Here is a 17,365-nt window from a genome sequence, read left to right on the forward strand (position 1 = left end):
TGCTGAAATTGAGACACAGGTAATATAGTGAATTGTTTGGCTTAGGTTTTCTTTTAAAATTCTATCCATTAATAATTTTAGTTTTTCTGCTACTACATAGTTGAGAAAGAATAATATGGAAATACGAACTTAAAACAATCTTTCAAATCTTTCACTTTCAATGTGAATTTAATTTTCTGGAATGTTCTAAATTATCATGTTCTGTATAGTTTAGTAAAATAGCTGATACATTCTAATGTCCTGACATTTGTGGAGGTATTAATTTCTAGGGATCCATTTTGTACTAGTTTGGTGAATTTTTTTTTTTTTTTTGGGGTAAAGAAATGTGCTGGAAAGTCACATGATAATTATAATGAATGAAGTATAAATACAAATATTTATAGAGGAGTAAATCAGTTCAGCAAATGTGGAGAAGACTTCCTAAAATGCTGAAATTCAGATGTGATCATTTAAAACAATCATAAGAAGCAAGATAAAAAGGGCAGCATAATTCTGAGAAGGGCTTAGCAGGCTCTTTGAGAGAGCTTTGTGTTCTGACCACTAGATGTCTCTTGAATTCCATGTAAATAGCTAATTTATCTTCCATCTTATTATTTCTGTTTCTTCTCCTGAAGATTTCTCTTCAAAAACCAAATCCTGCTTCATTTAATTCTTTCAAAATCAAATGGTTTATCAAAAATGTAAGTCCACGAGTGCCCAAGATTGTAATTTTTTTTTTTTTCTTTTTAAATTGAGCACAGGTGTTTTGTGGTGGTGGGTTTTTTTAATTTCTGTCCATGCAGGAGGAATGTAAAATACCATGACAGTAGTGAAACACATGTATCCATTCTCTGAAGTCATAAATTATGCATATTCTCTTTTAGCTTTCTGCAAACACTCCCCAGCATAAGACAAATGACTCCTTAGTAAATACAGGAATAGCCAAGCCTGTGGACAGAGCTGAGGCTGCCTTTGCTCCCAAGTCAGCATCTCTGCCTCCAGCCATGCAGAAGGCAATGCTTCAGTGCTCCCATCTTATTTATTGCAATCCAGGTCTTTATAGCTCTGAGGGGCTGAGCAAAGTACATCTTCTCTCTTTCCATCCAAAAGAGAAAAATACCGGGCCACACAAAGTAAAAGACTCATCTCTGAAAGTGCAAGATGTTTTAAATAAGTATTTTTGCAGCACTAAAATGGAATGCAGCAGTCTATATTGAATTTTCAGTAGCTTAGTGCAGGATTTATTGCTCAGATTCTTTTTCATGGTAGATGTACAAGAAACCTGTGGGCATGTCACATCTCACTGTCAGCAGATCCTGTGATTCTCCCGAGAAAATTGTTCTTGAGTCCATCCACTGTCCACAACAGATGCTTCGGAGCTGTAGTCCATCTGGAAAGTCTAACCATGAACCTGAACACTTTATAAATGTGTGTATTTATGCAAGCATTTGTCCTCAGGAAAGAGGAGGATCTTCCTGAGTGCCTTAGACAAGTGGATCAAGGTTATTTCTTAGTCCTTTCTGATAAGTTGCTTGTTTTGAGTTTAACACAATCCCATTTCTCATACGCTACAAAAAAAAATCCAGATGATGATGATGAAGCAGCTTGTCATCACTCTTTACCTCTGCTCCTAAGTCTGAGTGCAATACACACAAATTTAAATGATGTAAATGCTTCTGGCATATTGACAGTCATCATTTTATATTGGTCTTTTTTCATCTCTGTTTGTCTGTAGAGTGTAGGTTTTTGGGACAGAGGCTCTCTTGTTGTGTATTTGGGGTTTTGATATATATTGGGATGGCTTGAACTCAAGTTGACTCAGAGTTGTTGCTTTTTTATCTAAAAGTTGCCATTTGGGTGGACTTTGAGGGACTTTGATTGAAATTGAGAGTGTTTTAGCTGCAGAAGGGCTGTTACAGACCAGGGCACAAGCATGGCACCCTAATTTGTGGTTTAACCTTCACTGGAGCATGTGGGGTATTGCTACAGGGATGTGATAAAAGTGACTTATTGCACTACTCTGTTTGCTGAAGCTACAAGCATGACACTGAAACATTCCTGCAAGGGAGCTGTAAAGAAAAATGTCCTGAGGATTTTTTTGTGTGGTACAAAAGAATTCAAGTGGTGGTAGGATTCTCTGTCCATTCTGAACTACACAGTTTTTGCCCAAGGCCATGGAACATCCTTTGTAGAGGAATCTGTGGAAACTGTAGAACTTAAAGAATGTCGTTAAGCTTCAGGGTTTGAGTGTCTCAAAGATGAGTCACATGCCTCCCTGTTTGAGAAGGTTCAGGGTCAGGAGAGCACAGAGGTGACCGAGTGTCTGTCACCATGCTGGACCATGATGGCTGAGGCAATACCCAGCTTACAGATGCTGAGAAAATAGAGATTAATTTCTGGGCAAAAAGGTCACCTGTTCACTGCATTGCAAATGGGCCCATTGTAGGGTTAAGGTACATGCTGCTAGATAATTCTGGGATAGCCTGTGTTACAAAAATGGCTTCTCTGAGTTTAGCAGAGATGAGACGTATATTTTTGTGCCCCTCTTTTCCTCAAAAGAGAGTTTCCTGCCTTGAGTTGGAAAGAAAAGCCCATGGAGTCATGTTCTCAATAATACACAGAATAAACTGAATAATTATAATAAAAATAGACACTGTTTAGTGAGAGATTTTCTCTTTCAAATGGGGTACAAGAGACTGTCCAGTTCAAGTGAGTTCTATTAAGCAAGCCAACCATTAGTAACTGCAATGCAGATATTTGAGTTATATTGGAAATACTTCTTAATGTGTAAACAGCCTTATGACATTTAGTCCTGATGGCTTTCAGATGGCTTGCAAGTCTTGATGCTAAAACCACTTAGGGCCTACTGTCTCTTGGGTCCTGTTTGAATAAAAACACAACAATGAGTTCACAATAGAATAGATTTTTTGGCACGTTTGCAGCTCTGCTATGTCTTTTCACCAAAATAAACCACCCTAATCTGTTCGCCACAAAAAGTATTGTTTGATATAGCTTTGCTTCCTTTTCTCTCTGCTTTAAAGATATATTTGAAGACCTCTTTCCTAGAATCTGGCAGGCTTTAATTTGCTTCATTAACCAAGATGAAAGATCACATAAGTCTTTAGGATATCAGGTTGGAAGACAAAATCCTGAACACTCCTTGTTGGGAGGACAGTAAATCCTTTTCTGTTTCTAAAGGTTACACTGAGGTAAAGACACTTAATAGTAACTAAGCCAGTGATATTTTAGGAAAATGGAAGTGCTTTGAAGTGAAAGGATTTTGAACATACTTATTTAAACAAGAGAAGTTGTACAATTTACTTAAAATTTTGATGTGTTCTCTTTCTTTAGGAGTTCCAGAGACGCTGCAACACTCTCATATCATTAATAGAAAAAGAAAACATGGAAATTGAGGAGAAAGAAAGAGCTGAAAAGAAGAAAAGAGGAGCAAAAGTTACAGCAGTATGTTTAGCAGCACTTACTTTACTTCCAGTGGGGTAGAATTCAATTATACATTGTTTTAGAAAATGTAGAGGGTAACGGTAGGCACTGATTGCATTGGCACAGACCATGAGGTGAGAGGTTAAACTCTGAAATTTGTCTATTCACAGCTCTTCTAGATTTGCTTAGGTAGGTATTCCCAATGCCTAGTGTTTGGGGGCTTTCTGTTTTTTTGAGGAGTCTTTTGTTTAAGTAGCAGAGGAAGACTCTTTTTAGAAAGTTGCTCTGCCTACTTATGTACATTCCATGTTGCCTCAATTTCTTCTCAGAGGTTGTTTCCTCCCCTGCATAGTAGTTTCTGGAAGAAGAAATGAAAGTGCTTCTTCTATTTTGAAGGGTTGTCATTTTTAGAACAGAACTGTGTGTGAGTCAAAGTGCAGTTCATGATATGTGTGGTGCCTGCACTGAGACAATGTAATGATTTTAAGGATATAAAAAGGGTAGGAGAATTAAGTGTCTACATCAGGGATTAATGTTTGCCTTTCCATTATATCCTACAAAGGTGAACTGAAATCTAGGATGCATTGGGGTCATACATTCCCTTTTGAACAGTCAGTTATGTATTTAAATATTTTTATTTTTATAATGCCACTATCCTGTTAAGTTTATACTTTTTTTTTTTTTCTCTTTAGTCTCAGAAGAGAAAAGCAGATTTGGCTGCTGAGAACTCTGGAAAAAAAGATGCTAAGAAAGTGAAGTCGTGAACCTGAAAACTGAATGCTAAATATTAAACTGCCACTTTCTTCACTCCATCCATGTGTATTAATTGCCAACTTCTTTGTATTCATGGTACTCTTCCCCAAGTCCCATGCTTTAATTTTGCAAATTTTATATCCTTTACAATGCCTTTCTTTACCTAAAATGTGTAGCTTTATATCTTATGCATTCCAGTATTTTTGTGTACTGTATTTTGTGAGTTTCATGTCTTTGGCAAAAGTCACTCAGTCCTTGGTTTTTTGAAGCTTGTGCTGAGGTTTTAGCTTTTATATGTTTTATATGCTGCTGCTTTGAAAGAAAACCTAGATTCTAAAGCTGTATTATTGTTGTTTCATATTTCAGATTTATATAGCTGTTGGAAAATAAACTGACTTAATTATTTGAAGAGAAATATACTTCACTTTTGTTTTCCCTACCCTCTCTCCTTTTTTTTTTTTTTTGCATATCCGCATTTAGCGAGAATGTTAAGGTTTGTATAATTGTGCCTTCATCATCAATCAGATTTTTTTCAGAGGAGTACTTAGACAGGATCAGGAGCATGACAGAACAAAATCTAATTAGACTGACATCCTTGTTTGCTCTCTGAATTAAATGGACATTTTCTCTGAAATGTTCAGAAGGAAACCCGGCAAATGCACATTGTGTTTTTCTTTGAGTGGTTTCTGCTGGGATACATCCTTAAACACAGAGTGATGTGTTTCTCAGAATGGCCTCTAGATGAAAACTTTCCTTTGCCTCATGAAAGGAAGAAGTCAGCTCACAGCTTCTGGTTGTTGAAGTAGCAAACAAAATAATTCACTTTCTGGTTGGTAGGCTCCTCAGCTCTGCTGCCTTGTGCTGAAAGATCTTCGTTGCTCTAATTATCTCTGCTGAAGTTCTTCTTTTCCCTTTTATTCAACATGTCAGTCAGAAGCAATGGGGATATGTTATGGAGTGCTCCTTTTTAGTATTTCTATTTTAATGAAGGGATGAAAGTGTTGGATGTATGATTTTTTTGACTTTGCAAGAATGGCCTTTATTAAGCAGGTTCACAGTTCCTGCTCACTTCGGAGTCTCTGCCTTTCCCGGATCAGTGGAACAGTGACTGTGACATCTGATGTTTTACTTTCATGTTCTGTCTCTGATCTGGTGTTTAGTACAGTGAGACATGCCCTCATAATGTCAGGTCTAGATTAATGCAGTGTGCTTTACATGGTACTTCTCTTGAAGACTACTTGTAAACTTCTTCTAGTGCAGTTTGCTTCCTTCAGTGGTTTGAGGTGTTTTGAGATAAAGAAACCTCTTTACTCTTTGTATTTTGTGCTTTGCATTTGCTACCTTCTTCTGTGTTTGTAAAATATAGGGCTTTATAAAATAAAGTTCTTGAGCTCTGCCCATATTCTTCTATGTCATTTAAAATATACTGGTATGTCTTTGAAGTTTTCTGGGATTAGTATCTCTAAGTTTGATAAGGAATTTCCAGCTTTTTTTGTAGTGTCTGTTAAAGGTTTGGGGCAAAATGGGTGTGATGATTGGTTGAGCATTTCAAAAGATAATTCAAAAAGTTAGATTCTGTATTTTGGAATGTAGCTTTTGTCCAGGGACCACGTTAATTGTTTTGCTGGGTTTATATTTGTAAGACTTGTTATTTGTCAGTTAACTTCATCTGATGAGTTGAAAGGTACATCTGATAATGATGGGGCTCCTTACAGGCAGGAGATTGGTCATGGTCAGAGCATGTTTTTAATGGAATGTGCAGCCCAGGTGGGACGGGAGTGCTCAGGAAAGAAACTCTCAGGTCTCCTCAGAATGTGGTTCTGGTACTGGAGCAGTTAATATCCTGCTTTATTCCTGGGAGGAGGGCATCCCATGTAATTATGGAAAAAGGCTGTGCAGCTACATGCATATATAACCACAAATCCCTGGAGTATTCCTGTTAATAGAGAGAGGAAGATGCCTTATTTACATTTGCTTTTTGGCTCATGTGCCACTCACTAACTTTATGGCCTGAAATGATAAAAACAAGTTAAAAGAGATGGGAAATAAAGGCTGAAAGAGCCAATTGAAATGTTTATGGAATTACCTGGCTAGGTCTAGAGCTTATTCTGTTGCTCTTATTTAGCATTGGATGAGTATTTTAATGTTTTAAGCCTTGAAATGAGTGTGTTCTGGTTTTGTTTATTGTAGATTAGCTTTGTTTGACTTGCATGTTTTTGTGTATGCAGTTTCTCTGTGTTGCAAAGTGTATGGAAGTCTTAAAATGGTATTATCTCAACATGTTTTATGCAGATTTCTTGGTTTGAGTTAATGTTCATTTGTGTCAATGACCTGATACACAAACTGTATAGAAAATATCATGCAATTGTTCTTTCAGATCTTATCCCTTGATCAGACAGCTCCTCTGAAGAATGATAGATTCTCCCAGGAGCTGTTACCTCTTGCAAGTCTGTAGTCCCTAGTTAAAGTGAATGTGCTGTTGAACAACAGTCCTTGAGAGCACTTGGACGTTATAAACCAGCTCCTAGCAGATTGAGCCTTCTCATCCATCATGTCCTACAGTGATAACTAAAGAAAATTGCTAACAGCTGCTGGTCAGGATTAAAGGAAAATGGATCTTTCTCTTCCCTTTTTCATTCTTCCAGTTGCAGATACCAACACACAAGTGTGTGCCTAGCAGTATCAAATTACATGCTGCTGTGACTCAAAATTAGGTGACAGAAATGAAAGAATCCTCCTACTTTTAACTGTTATTTTCTTAGGCGAGGAATACTGTTTGTACGAAATTAGTAAGCACTGAGTGTTGTGTGATAGAAAACTTCTGAAAAGTTTGGGCCTTTAGGCAATTTTAGAGTTGCCAAAAATGCTGCAAGATAAAACATTTTGAAAATTAATTTATTTCCTTTTCAGTGGACAAGTAAAATTTGATTGTATAAACATGAGGCTTGAAGAAAGTCACCTAGCACCTTTGACTCACCAGGCAGTGCATGTAACATCCTGGGAGAGGTCACAGCAATTGTGCTGGTTTCCTTTCCACATTTTCATCATTTCCTACTTACTAGTCCTTTTATTTTTGAGTTACTTTTTTGGTGTCATCACTAGCATATTGCTGCTAACCTCCTTCATTGTGTTTAATTTCAGTTCGCTACAATGACACAGAAGAAATTAATTTCTTGTTGGTGTTAGACCATATTCAGATGCTGGTTTGCACAAATGGTGTTACTATACTACAATATTAAGTGAGGATTTTTTTTCTTGTAGATTAGCATTGCTTGTTTGATTTAGTGCTAATGCTGGTAAGGGTTTAAGAAAAAAGCAGCTATCACTCTTTGAGATGATGAGCAACGAGTACATTATATAGAAATTAATCACAATCTCTCTAAGTCCCTGATGGTGATGCCAAACTGACTTTTGCTTTTATATATTCTTTTATATATTTGTAGCTTTGTAGCTATGTGAAGTCTCTATAAAAGCAAAAATTAGTTTGGCATGAGTGGAAGTAACTTTGTTGTGCAGTGCCTGCAGTTCCTGCTGTGTGCTGCTGTGTTACAGGCACTCTGTGCATGCCTCCTGCCCACGTTCAGTAGAGAGATTAAGTACTTTCAGTGATGAGAAAGAAATGCCAAAGCATTACAGGTTGAAAAAAGGTGGAATTTTGCAGTCAATACCCATTTATGTGAATGCAAAATGATGAGGTTCGTGCACCCATTAGCAGTTGTGATGCTGGAAGGGATTGATGACCAACTGTAGTTCTGATCTGACTAAAGAGAGATTGGCAGTTGTTACATTTTACTGAATTTTATCTGGTCCACACACTTACCTTCAAGCATGTCTGTAAATGTGTTTGTGGCTCATTGTTCTGATGTTTGATATGTTCTTTTTTGAGAGACTTAAAGTTGAACTTAGTTTGCATATTTTGAAATGTAATGTACTCTTTAATTGCATTTGCATGGTATCCATCCTTTCATGAGAGCCTTAATAGGAGTAATATTTGCTGCCTCAAAGGTATGTCAGTGTTGTGTTGCTCAAGATAATTTCTGAACTTTTTCAATCTGGGATTTGTTTCTTAAGTTGTACATACACGAAAATAAAAGTTAATATGAACCTGATGTCTTCTGGTCATTCTAGTACACGGATCTGTGACTTGGTTGTTATTATAACTGGCTTTAAATCCTGGCTGGTGTTGGGATGGAAGGGTGCTGGATTCAGGAGCAGGAAGATGCACAGGTGTGTGATGTGCTCTTAGCTGGGACTAAGCCTTTGCTTCTAGGCCTTATTTCAAATCCTGCTGGGTCAGTTGACATCATGGGTATTTTCATGTGGAGGCTCCTTGGAAAGCTGTCCAAATTAACAGATGAGGTGTCTTGGCACAGTGCCCAGGCCCTTTGCAAGCCCTGCTCTCACAGCAGGCTCCCTGTTCAGTATTTGAAATGGGGAGAGAAAAGGCTGAATCCTGGGAAAAACTGCCTCTGAGAGCTGGACTGGGAAAATCTGCATGTAATTAACTGGAGATGGATGTCTGGATCTATCTATTTTTATTGCTAGCAAATGGAAATTGAGAGTAAAGCCACTGTAAGTTGCTGCTGAGTGAGTGGAGTTAGGAAGGCACTGGAGCTGTCTGTGTGCCCCGTGTGGAGCACAGCTTGTGAAGGCGCTGTTGGCTCCTGTGGCTTTTCCTCCCTGCACTGCTCCTGTGTAGTTACTCCTTCAGACCCCAGGTGGTGGTGTTGGATCTGAAAGGAGCAAACGTGGAGCTGGAGAAGCTCCATTCCCCGTGAACAGGCCGGTGGTGAGGTGCTCTATGCAATTGCTTCATTTCTGTGTTGACAGAAATCTGTAGGAGAAGGGAATACAGGTGAGAATGTCCCTGAGAGGTAAGAGCTGTGATAAATCCCCAATACAGCCTGGCCTCTGATGAGTTACAGCTCTAGCCAATAAAGGTAAGTGATAACAGGGAGGGGCTGAGCTGGTGAGGGCAGGATCAGAGGGAGGAAGAGCCTTGAGGAAGAGGGAACTGGAGGAGGATGATGAAGGATGCTGAGGAGAGAGAATCACTGCTGTGAGGTCAGTGTGGGGCTGCAGTTAGAGCCTGTTGTTAGAACCTGCAGTCACAGTCTAGCTGGGTAAAAGCCTGCAGTCACAGTCTAGCTGGGTAAAAGCCTGCAGTCACAGTCTAGCTGGGTAAAAGCCTGCAGTCAGAGGCTGCTCACCAATCCCTCTCAGATTCAGTAGGAATATAACCAACAGTCAGAGGCTGCAGTGGAAACCCACAGCAGGAGCTCACTGCAGCCACAGTCAGTGACTGGTTGGAGTCAGGATGGCTGAGCTGTGAAGAGGAATAAGCCAGGACCCTTCTCATGCTGTGATAAACAAGAAGCCTGTGTGGCAGCTCATTTCTACCCTCTAACACGAGGGCTGCTGCAGCAGTAGTCCAGCTGTCTCCTCAGAGTTGCCATTCCTTTCCAAACATTCACACAAACTGCCTGCCTGGCTGGTTAGTTGCCGTGTGAGAGGTGATCTGAGGAGGTCTTCCCATCCAGAAGTTGCATTATGTTCAACTTAAGAGGCCTCTATCAAAGTTTAAACTGGACTAATGTGTCACTCAGAGCCAGCCTGCAAGCTCTGGGTTGGTTTTGTATTAGAGCACATTCAGTGACTGCCTGAAGGCAGACATGTCTGCCCACAAAAAGCAGGACTTCTCTTCAGGGACTTACTATTAAAATAATGTTGCTGTAGTTAAAAAAACAAACCAAAAATCCCTACCCTTTCAAAACATGTCAGCAATAATTCATGGCTTCTATACATACGTATCTCTGAAATAATTTTACTTATTTATGTTACAAAGGGTTGATTAATGTTACGTGACTGAACACGCGGAAGAAGTACAAGAAGTTTCTTTTTCTTAAGTGTCAGCCCTGGAGACTCAGCATTTTCTTTCAGTATTCAAAAAGAAATTTAATTTTAACTTTTTGCGTGCTACTCACTGGTAATTAACTGCTCTGTGTACTGCAGCTGATTATGCTATGGACCTGAAGATTTTCTGCTGGAAACGAAAATCGATTTCAACAAATTCTGTTGTTGCCATCTTATTAGGTTATGGTACTCAATGTAAATTAAAGTTTTGAATTTGTCATCGATCAATAGATGCAATTATTGATTTGGGATGTATGAGGTAAAAAGTGAATAAATAAGTTTTTGTCTTTGCTTTTACAACATAAAAACATGTCAAAGTTTATCGAGCTGCAAGTTACTTTGTAGTGAACCTGAGGCAGAATCAGAAATGCAGGAGTAGTGTTGGTCTATTTATTTCTTGGGTGCTGCAGGATTTTGTTAAAATGCTGCCTGTCAGGCATCCTGGTTCAGAAGTCTGTGTAGAAGCCTGGGGTGCAAGGATTGGTTGTCTGTGTGATCCCCTCCATGAATATTGTACACAGGCAAACCCATCACCCTTCAGAAATCAGAAGGCTCCCTGCAGTGCTCAGTCTGTCTGGGGCTGGGCAGAAATTCTTCCTCACTGGAGGAAACTAAAAGTATAAGGAGTTAATTGATGCGACCCATGCAAGTCAGCACTGTCTTCTGGGTTAGAGTGAAACCACTGATGGCACTGGCACTTGTTCCAGGGTTTGGAGTGGTGTGCTATTCCTTGCTCAGAGCTGGATGTTCTGGTGTGGGCCAGATGAAGAAATGTGGGCAGGCTGTCACTCTGAGCCTGCCTCTGTGTGGGGGAGAGCTGAGAGGAGGCTCCTCTCAGTAATTAGTGTAATTAGTGCAGCAGGATGGGTGAGTTCAAGGCAGCCTTGCTGGGTTTTCTGAGTTGCTCTTGGTTAAACAAAGGTGCCTACAACTTGAGATCAGCAGCGTTGCCAGTTTGTCTGTGTTAATAAATTATTTTTAATTTAGAGGGCTTTAAGAGCTTTGTTCAAGTGTTGCTATAAGTTGTTTTTCCCATTGGGAATTGGCTATGGTAATAAAAGTTAAGAAAAGGCAATATTTTTTACAGCTTTTGTGGTCTTGGGGCATTGCTTTTAAAAATAGGGAGGGAAAAAAAACCATCAAGAAGAGTTGACTGAGGACATAGTTCACTTGATCCAAAGGATGCAAACCTCAGCTGGCAGGACACTGATTAAAATGAAAAACAAACCAGATAGATTTGTGCCAGGCAGTGCAGGGGAGCAGCAGCCTGGGGCTCTGAGCTGGGACACTGCCACGCTGCTCCAGGACTGCAGCGAGCTCCTTTCTCTGCAGCTTCTCTGTTGTTTCCTCTGCTAAGGTTTATGCTGTGTGTTTCCTTTAGGATATTTATCTCTGGGTTATGGTAGCACTAAGTGATGTGGGCTGTGATCTTGGGTAGGGGCTCGAGGTGCTGCTGTGATATTAACAAGAGCCTTGTAATGAGATTCGGTGTCTACACTTCTTTCCAATTCATGGCTGCTCTCAGTAGTTCTCAGTATCAGGGCCTTGGCTATATATAAAAATAAGTATTTGATTTGCTTTCTGTTGAATAAATGACATGCTGGTGGGATGATTAATGAATAAGAAATCACGAGTGTCACTGGCACACAAATGGAAATCATCATTCCCTTAACAAATTTTTTTTCTAGTTGGGTTTAAGTTTCCGTTGGGAATTGCAGTTTCACTAATTTAACAAAACCACCTGATAAATAACTCATCATTTTTTATAGATGTCCATTAAATAAATCTATATTGAAGTACCAAGAAATGACACTTATAGAAGAAACATTGCTGCAAATAATGAGAAAATTGCAGATGTATTTTATACCTCTTCTGAAAATCAAAAGGTCTCATAAATACAGTCTGTAAAAATGTCTGTGGAAGAGTTAACATAACTGTACAAGCAATAAGCCTGACCTTTCAGTGTAATTTATTTTAGATTTGCTCAATCCTTTTTTATTAAAACTAGCACATCTGAAGCAGAATTAAATCCTATTATACCAGCTCTGTGATTGTATCAATTTTTCTCTGCCATGGCACACTTTATTAAAAATTACTTTGTTTCATATTGGTTAACGCAATCAGGGAAGTAAATGAAGTTTTGTGGTCTTTGGTAAAGAAAGAAGCTGTGTGGTTTCTATCCTTGAGAGCAGAGTGAATTGCTGTGAGGATCAGCTGAGTCCCAGCCCTGCAAAAACCAGTTCAGGTTTTTCCTCTGTGGTGGTAAAACCCAGGTCCCCATCCCAGTGTCTGCAACTGGTGCAGGGACCAGCTTACACAGGACCAGCTGCATTTGATGCTTTTGTCTTAGCAAAAATATTCCCCTAAACTAGACAAACATCTTCTTTCTACCTCCTCCACAGCTCTGTGCTCTGGTGCAAAATCAGCAGTTACCCCCAGTGCAGGCTGTTCTTGCTTCTTCTCCTGGGATGGCAGAGCTGCACCTTTGGTCTGAGCAAGGCTGTGTGTTTGTGGGCACCCCCTGCCTGTGTCTCATCCCTCTCCTCCAGAGGAGTGTTTGTCCTGCTGCTGTTGGTGTTTGCTCCACCAGCTATGAAATTTCCTGTATTTCCTGGCCTTGAGTGGATTTTACCTGCTGTCTTGTTTCCCCCCCTCAATTTCTTGCAGTGCAGCATTGGGTTAGATTGCAAGAAGGGGATTTAGATGGACCCAAGTAATTTTTTTTTAAATTTTTATTTTTTTTTTATTTTGTGGCTTTAAGTCTATCTGGTGCTTTTTAACTGACCAGGATCTACGGCACTTTGGAGTATTTACTGCTCCTATTTAATGGGCTGTTTACAATTTCAGGCCCAGCCTCTGCAGCCTTGCAGAGCATATTTCCATGCTGCTGACACATTTACAGTGAATAATAAGAACTGACACGTTCTGTGTGTGCAGGTTAATGCCCCCAAATCAGCTGCTGTAAATTGTTGTGGGTGGTTAGAACCTGCTGCAAGAACCTGCTTTTCTTTCCAAGGAAACACCATTGGTTCATTTGGTGCTTCCTCTACTCACTGCAGGAAATGTATTGCCTTTTTTCTTCCCCTCTCATGTGCACAGACTGGGGGAAGAGAGATGGCTGGAGCCATCCTGAAAGGACTTTTTGGGAAAAGGTGACCAGAACAGCCTCAGAGCAGGTCTTGGTGCTTTGGGGATCACATTGGTGGGTTCTGGAGGCCCTGGGAGGATTCAGCAGCTTCTCTGCATCCCCTCTCCAGTGTCTCCCCTCCCTGCAGAGCGCTGTGCTCAGCCCAGCTGCTCTCAGAGCCTTTATTGCTGTGCTTTTACTGCTGCTGTGGCTGTGCTGAGGCAGAGCATCCTGCCAGCAGCCTTCTCCTCCTTCCCTGGAACAAAGTGTCTCCGGTTCTGGCCTTTTAAAACAGCCACTTTCAGTTTGGGAGATCTCAAGTAGCCTTTTGCTTTTAAACTACATTCAGTGTGTTATGTCACAGGAGCAAAAGGGGCTCAATGTGCCCATCAGGTAGGGAATGAGGCCTCTGGGCAGGGTTATTGGTGCTGTGGGATTACAGAAAGGGAAAATGCCTTATTGCTCATTTCCATCTGCCCGCAGCAGACCTTTCCAGGTGCAGTGTGCTTCATCTGGTGCTTCTGGAACTGTTCCAAAGCTGCAGTCTCCTAGGCTTTGGGACTGGATGTTTCTTTTAGAGAAAGCCACATACATGCAAATAGGGAGGAAAGGAGAAACTTCTAGAGGAGCAGCCTGTTCATCTCTGAATCAGATGTGAGTTTTAGCTGGTTGTTTTGGGTTATAAATGCTGCCTTCAGCATCTGCTTGGAAAAAATTTTAATTCTGGTGACAAGCAATGAACCAATAATCCCCAATGTCAAGAAATCCTTTGTTTTGTTACCAAACAACTGCATTACAGCCAGCTCAAGAACAGAATTTCCTTTATGGATTGGAAACTCAGGATGCAGGAGGGTTTGCTGCTCACTGCACTTGCCCAGTCCTTGGCCTCACCACTGACAGTCACTGGTGTTAACTCGAAGTGAAGGCACAGCAACAAAACTCATTTCACACAGACCATTGAACATCAGACATTAAAAAAACCCTTCTGTCCCTACCCCCAGGTGCAACCTGAACCAGTGACCTGGAGGTGAAATGCTCTCCTGCGATCCCCTGGAGCCTGCAGTGTTTGTGTTCATCCCACAGAGCACTTTTTCTGCATCAAAAAGCAAATTAATCTGTCACTGAGACTAATCCTACTTGTCTCAGAAGTAAACGCAATTTTCAGATGTGGAGGGGGTAATTGGAGATGATTTTTACATTCTGAGTCAGAATGTCAGAAAAAAATGTTTGCATCTATTTGGCTGTGGGTTTTTTTCTGTGAAAGTCAAGTGACTACTTTTGACCTAGGTGGTTTTTATATGAGGAAAAAAGGTGGACAATATAAAAACGTAAATAATAATGTAGAAATCTTTCGCTTCCTACAGGCAACTTTTTTTTTTTTTTTTCTGATTTGTAAGTGGGCTCAACAGAAAACATGATTTTATGCCATCTGTCATCCCAATCACTGTGGGCTTTGCTTCTCTTTCAGAACTGAGAAATCCTTTCCAGGCCAGGGAAGACTTGGAGCAGCGGGCAACAAGAGAGACAACTGCAAAAGTATGTAAGTCTTTATTTTACAAAAAAACCCCAAAAAACCCCAAAAAAACCAACCAACAAACCAACCAATCTTTAAAAAAAAAAAAAAAAAAAAAAAAAGAAAAAAAAAAGAAAACAACAACAAAAAAGAAAACCCAAAAACTAAACAACTCCCCCAAAAATCCCCAGAAACCAAAAGCAAAACCAAAACAAACAAAAAAACCCCAAACCCTCAAAACCACCCCCCCAAAACCAAACAAAAAAAAACCCCAACAGTTTTCAGCTTTTTTGAACTCCTGACTCTCCAGTACTTTAAATGAAGAGACGTGTCTAATCCATCAGTTAATCTGGTCTTGTACTGATAAAATTCCACAAATGACCTGCTGGGACACCTTGTCTGGTACAGGGGCTTTGACTGGGGAGGATTTTTGTGAACAAAGCTCAGTTTCTGAGCAGACTGTCAGACAGTCCCTCACTGCTGAGGGAGCCCATCCTCTGATGTCTCTGGACAACACATGAAGGGGAAGCTGTTGATGTTCCTGTCGTTTATATCACATGCCAGTGATGTGCGTAAAAATAATTAGTGAAATAAATACTCAGGTGTCGATGCTCTGGCAGGAGGTAGCCAAGGGAATTATCTGTGTGCAAAAGGATGATTTAAGTTGAGAGCAGCTTCAGGGATAATTGATGCCAATTCTACCATTACCATTGATTTGGGCATAATTAGTTTGGATGAAAACAAAATACTGCCATCAAAAATAATAAATTTAAGCGGAGCAGGTAATTCAAGAGTCAGAAGCCTTTATCAGAGATGCTTGAGGAGGGTGTTTTGATGCTTCTAACTCTCATTATGTGACTTGATGCTGGTTTGCACCGTGGTTGGGCACAGACTCTCTACTAGAAGGAAATGATCCTGACTCACTCACATTAGCAAACTTGTTTGTTGTGTTGTATTTGGAGAGCTCTACAATGTAAGGACCTTTCTGACCTGTTACTGTGTTGAGGATTTAATGTGTCTCCCTTACAACTCACTCTAAGATTGGCTTTTATTTTTGGATCTGCTACCAGTTTTTTAAAGGCTCACGTAGCCACTCCTTGTTCTGAGCTTTTGTAACTGGCTCTGAACTAACCTCAATTTCCTGGTATTGCCCTTTTATTGGGATGCATTTTGAATCTCCTTCCCTTCACCCAAAGGAGCAGGCTTTTCTTTGACTGTTCCCTGCTTGCCCTGCAGGGTTTTTGTCTTCTATAAAGGGAAGCCCAGTGCAGTTGTGTGGTCCCCCAATCCCCTGAAGAACCTGCTGTTCACAGAGGGTCTGTGTTAGACTCAGTGACGCTGTTTTACACCACAGTGACACAGACTCTGAGATTCAGAAGGCTGAAAATGACTCCTTTATTTCTGGGCTGTGTCTCCCTTTTATACTCTTTCACAGAGACCAATTCCATCGGTGACACAAAGACAAACCTCTTCACTCCCATTGGTCAGAGCAGAGGGACATCAAGAAAAGTACCTCGTAGGGAGAGGAATGAAAAACAAAGTTACAGTTTTCAAAAACATTTCTCCTGTTCACAGAAAATTCCCTGGGAAAAGAATTTCAGAAAACCAGAACACCTCAGCCACAAAACCAGGGCTACAACTCAGCTACAGTGAAATCACAGACTTTATTCCTTCTTGTGGATTTAGTAACAAATCTCCAGCTCGCAGCTCCTGCCTCAGCCACCCTGCTGGTTACCCCACAGATGTTTTGAGCATCCTGTGAGGGTACCCCCGGCTCTGTAGGATGCAAAGCAACCTTCCAGATGCTAAATTAATACCTGCTCTTTTATTATGCAGGCTGGAGGGGGAATAAAATGACCCTGATTAAAGTGCAGGAGAGTTGACAGTGCACTGATGTGGTGAGGAGGGTGCAGACAGCCTCCCCAGCTCACTGCAGAAGTGGTTGAGGTGAATTAATGGCATCCTCACCCATCTCCTGACACTGGGGCAGCCTGAGCAGTCCAGGGGAGCCATGGGAAGGAGCTGCACCTGTATGGAACTTGCGTGCAAGATGCTTGTTCACAGGGGAGTAAGAAACTAACAATAGCTGGAAAACAGAGTGGGACAAAAAAAGAATTTGAGAATTGGAAGAAGCAACTGAAAACAAATCTGCTGCAAGGTAAGTGTGATGTTTGCTCTAACCACCCTCACTCTGCTTGAGGCTGTGTTTTCACCTCTGTTTACCAGCATTTTCAGTGTTTTTCCACAATGAGTTCTGACCTTTCGCTTAATAGTAAATGGCCCAGAGCCTTGTGCTGAGCTGTGCCAGCTTGTCCCAGCCCAAGAGCTGCCCCTGTGCTGGGGACGGGCTGGATGCCAGCTGCCTGGGTTGAGGGGTTCAAGAGCCCTGTTCTAGGGGCAGATCCAGCATTTCAGCAGCAACCTGGGAATGAGATGCACTGTGTGGGTGATGCTCACTGTCACCATCAGCATAGAAACGTCAGGTGAGTAACAGGGTGTTGCAAAAGTGTCCTTGAATGCACTGGCAGGATGAGTTTTTGCTGGAGTCCTCCAGGAACAGGCTGAAAACACCACAGGCACTGTGGAAAATGGTAAATGGGGAGGGAAGGTGGCCAAAGGAGTGAGAGCACCATCCTACC

At 40.9% G+C, this 17,365-nt stretch overlaps 1 protein-coding gene across 1 annotated transcript in view; it reads left to right on the forward strand.

The window, feature by feature from the left end:
* Positions 1–8,282, forward strand: part of LOC136370606 (probable global transcription activator SNF2L1) — a 28,261-nt gene extending 19,979 nt beyond the window's left edge. Inside the window, exons 23-24 of the mRNA XM_066334116.1 lie at positions 3,331–3,441; positions 4,113–8,282. Of these exons, the coding sequence (XP_066190213.1) occupies positions 3,331–3,441; positions 4,113–4,184 (183 nt within the window). The 3' untranslated portion in view covers positions 4,185–8,282. The remainder of the gene's footprint in view (positions 1–3,330; positions 3,442–4,112) is intronic.
* Positions 8,283–17,365: the final 9,083 nt, after the last annotated feature.

The sequence above is a fragment of the Sylvia atricapilla genome, chromosome 21 (assembly GCF_009819655.1).
Source record: "Sylvia atricapilla isolate bSylAtr1 chromosome 21, bSylAtr1.pri, whole genome shotgun sequence".
Lineage (NCBI taxonomy): Eukaryota > Metazoa > Chordata > Aves > Passeriformes > Sylviidae > Sylvia > Sylvia atricapilla.